The 4,804-nt window shown below is 33.8% G+C and overlaps 1 protein-coding gene and 1 long non-coding RNA gene across 6 annotated transcripts in view; one reads left to right on the top strand and one right to left on the bottom strand.

The window, feature by feature from the left end:
• LOC102675547 overlaps positions 1-4,804 on the top strand; it is a 13,444-nt gene that overhangs the window by 3,098 nt on the left and 5,542 nt on the right. For 3 of the 5 annotated variants that reach the window (XM_031509193.1, XM_031509195.1, XM_031509194.1), the window contains 9 exons: positions 231-316; positions 825-1,086; positions 1,268-1,397; positions 1,470-1,621; positions 1,759-2,034; positions 2,371-2,682; positions 2,910-3,005; positions 3,186-3,963; positions 4,425-4,804. In XM_031509193.1, the coding sequence (XP_031365053.1) occupies positions 231-316; positions 825-1,086; positions 1,268-1,397; positions 1,470-1,621; positions 1,759-2,034; positions 2,371-2,682; positions 2,910-3,005; positions 3,186-3,963; positions 4,425-4,804 (2,472 nt within the window). The remainder of the gene's footprint in view (positions 1-230; positions 317-824; positions 1,087-1,267; positions 1,398-1,469; positions 1,622-1,758; positions 2,035-2,370; positions 2,683-2,909; positions 3,006-3,185; positions 3,964-4,424) is intronic. The other 2 variants (XM_031509197.1, XM_031509196.1) reach the window with 1 other exon arrangement.
• LOC116185222 lies at positions 1,208-4,766 on the bottom strand. Its single transcript, XR_004150024.1, has 3 exons — positions 4,465-4,766; positions 1,461-2,644; positions 1,208-1,332 (listed from the first exon to the last, which is right to left on the bottom strand). It is a non-coding gene; the product is annotated as an uncharacterized LOC116185222 (long non-coding RNA).

The following is a 4,804-nucleotide window of genomic DNA, read 5'->3' as shown; positions in this document are numbered from 1 at the left end:
CATACGTGCCACTTATGACACGAAAAAAAAGGAGGAAAAAAAAAAAAAATGATAAAATCTGACTGCATCGGTGGCCAAAGGAAGTAACCTGATTTTTACAGGAGAGAAGAGGAAATAAATAATATCCATTTATGAGAAAATAACGAGAAAGAAATAATAAAAGAGGGACGAAAATGGTCGACTATTGAACGTAAATAGACGAAATAACGAAAGAATTGGTGTGTTTTCAGGACAAACAACGTGTAATGGCGGTTTGGGTCGAGTCGTTTACGAAAGACTTCCGGACCAACAGCTTCAGGGTTTCGACGATGATGTGGTATAAAATGTTTCGCGAAATATTTACCTATCTCTCTGGCCGTGTCGACGCCGGTTTTCAAATATTCAACCTAGCTCGAGAAAACTATTCTAAAAGCTTGAAATGCAGTTTTGTGTAGCGGTAAAATCTGACGGATCTAGAGGGATGAAAGAATTTTAAAATTATACTGGTTTATTGTAATTGCAAAAAGGATGATCTTTGTTTGAAATAATTACCTTGTAACTAAAATGATGGATTTTCTTATTGCAATTTTCTAGTATTTAATAAACATTAAAATTATAATTTGAAACAAAGAAATTTGAAATGTGGATGAACAAATTTTTGAAAGTTTTCCTTATTTGTGATTAAAATTATTAAAATTCTTTAAAAAAAAATTATTTTCTTTTACAATAAAATCAGTTTTTCTAAAAAAAAAATTATTTTAATATTGTATTTTTCGTAAAGACAATAATTATAATAAATTATCTAAAAATATTATTCCTGCTAGTTAATAATTAATTTATCTTAGGTACGAGACTCTGCACCACCATTTAGAGTCTTGGAAAAATGTCAAGAATTATGTTTACGGGATAGAACAGCAACAAACAATTTAGTTCGTGCTTGCACGAGTTTCGATTTTCAACCTGGTAGCAGAATAGCTTCTTTCAGCGGAGCTGCTGAATATGAAGAAAGCACTTGCTATTTAACAAGGGAACAGGCACAACCAGAAGGAATTGGAAATCTAATGCTGGTGCCAAACAGCGTTCATTTTACAGAAGTTTGTCTTGGCTGTAAGATATTTCCTTAATAATTCTTTCTCAATAATTTTTAACTTTATAGAAAAAAAATTAATTAACTCATTGATAAAATTATATAAATTAATTAAATTTATTCTTTCATTTAATTAAAAGAAAATAAATTTCTGTACCTCTTTCTGATTAAATATTTCAATGTTCGTATTCTTTTGTGAAGCTGATAGGATAGAAAGAGAATGTCCAAATCGGCGTTATGTTTACGAGAGACATCCCAGGAAGAAACTGAAATTGCCATTAACAGATATCAAGGAAGTTAGTGCAGCAAATAGAACAGACTGTGAGGATAGGTATAACAAAATATATATATGATTAAATTTATATTAAATTTAATATAATTAAAAATTTGTTACATTTTGAAGATGTCTGAACGAGTTCAGTTTCATTTGTCGATCTGCAACCTACGACACTGCTCTAAGAAGCTGTGCTCTGAGTCGTTTTACTAGAAGAACGCATCCTGAATTATTAGAGGATGATCCAAATTCTGATTACCTTGAAAATACTTGTTTAAATGGTGCTTACAATTAATATTATATTTCTTTCTGAAAATTAATGATTTCATAATTAATAAAAAAAGTATTTAAATTATCTAACTTGAATTTTTACAATTTACTTTTGACCGAAGAAATTCAAATTTTTATAATTTTTCAGCGGAACGTCGTTGCGATGGGTTAACTGTATTCGTCAAAGAAGAGAACAAACGTCTTCGAGGACCATTCGAAGTCGACATTTATACGAATCTTACCTTAGACGAGTGTCAAGCCCTTTGTCTCAGAGCAGAGAAATACTTCTGTCGAAGCGTCGAATTCGACGAGCAAACCAGGCAATGTGTCATTTCTGAAGAAGATTCCGTTTCTCAAAAAGATGATATCGGAATAAGCAGCAGCCCCAGCCACCATTTCTATGATCTTGTTTGTTTGGATAATCGTAAGTATATCTATACTATCAGTGACTTCATTCAAAATTTTTCATAATTCATCCATTAATTTACACCAAAAATTTAATCATTAGAATTATACAAATCAAATTATAATAAACATTTATGTTACTAAATGTACAATCTAAACACAAAAATATAAAATTCTAACATAAATATCAATCTAAAACATTAAAACATTTTATTTTTTAACAATAAAACAATAATTTCTAAATTCAAACTTTGAGAAAAAAGGATTTTATTTATTTTCCAAAGTCCAAAGTAAAGTAATAGTGAAACGATTAATACTTTACGACACTTTACCAATATCCACTTACGAAGCGTAGATCCATCCATAGCACGTGGCTCCGAATATCCGGACAGCAGCCCCTCGTCGCATCTTTTCTCCGATGGGCGACGACCAGATACAGCGTTCCAGCGTTATCGAAATTCTCGTTTGAGCACTGAATTTCATTCTGAGATAACTGGACGTAGTCTGAGCGAGTGCCTTGACGAGTGTCTTCGACAAACCAGCTTCCAATGTCGAAGTGCCGTGTACTCCGAACATCTTCACACGTGTCAATTGAGCCGGTTCAACCAACGAGACGGGCGCAGGATCATCTACGATGCAGAATACGATTATTACGAGAATCTTATGCGTGAGTTTATATATATTAATAAATAGTTTAGAATAAAATATTTTTTTTTATAATTTAATCTTTTTCTTGTTATTTTTACGAATGGTAAATATAATTTCGTCTCTACGACGACTAAGAGAATAAAATATTTGTCAAGAAAAAAATGATAAAATATCGGAAATTTGAGCACGATAAGCTATAAGAATTGTTCATATATTTTTTCATAATATTAACGATTATATGAATAGATCAATATTTGGATGGAGATCGAGACAGTCCAGGGTACAGACCAGATCCTTTGGGACAGGACACGAATTTTGGTCGGCCTTCTCTAGGGAGACCCGGTAAATTAATAAAAAATTTAATATTCCATCTTGTTATAATTCAATTTATATATAATATTGTATATTATTTGTATAATAGTTCTTTGTCATATTTAATTAAGAAACACTATATAAGTCACGATCTAAAAACTAAAAATTATCAAACATTCCAATAAAAATAAATTTCCTGTCTCTACGCAGGTTATCCAGAAGATTACGACAAAGGATTCAGCAGCAGTGTGAAGCCAGATCGATATCCGGATCGTTATCCAGATCGTTATCCAGATCGATACCCTAGCAGATATCCAGAACGATATCCAGATCGTTATCCAGAACGTTATCCAGACCGATATCCTAACAGATATCCGGATCAATATCCCGACAAATATCCTGATAAGTATCCTGACAAATATCCAGATCGTTATCCCTCTAAATATCCCGACAAATTTGCCGATAAATATCCAGATCGTTATCCAGATCGTTATCCAGATCGTTATCCAGCAGATAGATATCCAGATAGGTATCCTCTGAATGGGCAATATCCAATTGGAGCAGCAGGTGATACGTTTCCAGATCCTATAGATCGATATCCTATCAGTGATCGTTTCCCTGTTAACGATCGTTATCCAACAATAGATCGGTATCCATCTTCAGACAGGTATCCAATTCCTGATCGATATCCAAACAGAGGTGGTGATCGCCGTCCTATTCATCCTGACCGATATCCTATTTCTGATCCTGGAATAGACAGATATCCAACAAGTGGTAGTAGATATCCTAGTGGAATTGGTAGTCGATATCCAATATCTCCAGGTCGTTATCCAACCGATAATGATCGATATCCTAATACCATAGACAGATATCCTATTCCTGAGGATCCCTTGGATCGATATCCATCGGGTTTGGGAGGTGCCAGACCTCCTCTTGATCGGTATCCCGTTAGTGAAAGGTATCCTGACAAGGATATTTATCCTAATCGGTAAGTTGATCGAAGAGAATCTTTTTAAAGAAGAACAATTGTTAAAATTGTAAAAATAATTTATATAATATTTCAATATACGCATTTTTTAAACTATCTCAATTAATTTATCTTTTGTTTTGAATTTCTATCACTATTTCACAAAATCTTTTATCCAATATATTCTTTCAACTATTCCAATTAATTAATCCATCTTATGTTACAAGTAATAATTTACATCTGCACAAAATCTATCTTATTACTATATATACTTTCAATCTTATTAAATAATTTAATTATTTTGCCCTATATTCCAAATTACAAGCAACTTATTCCTCCACAAAATTTTTTATTCAATTACTAAATGTATAACTTTAATTGTTTTACATAATTATTTATTCTATCTTCCAAGTTACAAATATTTTATTTTCTCAGAAATCAGTTATCATTCAATCTTTCTAACCACAATTCGTCTACAACAGATTTCCACCTTCATCACACGGAGGATACTCTCCAACTTACCCTGTGGACGACGTATATGGTTCCCAGGCTCATCCTCAGGCACATCCAGACCGTAATCCCTATGGCGTAGGAGGGCCCACACGTCCTCTAGGCTACGGTGGTTACAACGAAGGTGGAATAATCGGTGGTGGTTACATAGGCGAAGGTGGAGTATACAATCCACGACCTTTCGGCACCAGTGGTGGTCCCATCATCGGTCGACCGCCATTGGTGTCCAGATGCGACGAACAGGACAACTTTCGCCAAGTTGGTCCCCACACGAGAGTCCGTAAACCATTCGTCAGACGATACACGACAGCTTCCTCACTGGCCCAGTGTGAAAGGGAATGTGCAGACGCCA

The sequence above is a fragment of the Apis dorsata genome, unplaced genomic scaffold (genome assembly GCF_000469605.1).
Source record: "Apis dorsata unplaced genomic scaffold, Apis dorsata 1.3 scaffold_132, whole genome shotgun sequence".
NCBI lineage: Eukaryota > Metazoa > Arthropoda > Insecta > Hymenoptera > Apidae > Apis > Apis dorsata.
Note: the sequence above shows the minus strand (reverse complement) of the source record. Positions and strands in the feature narration are given on the sequence as shown.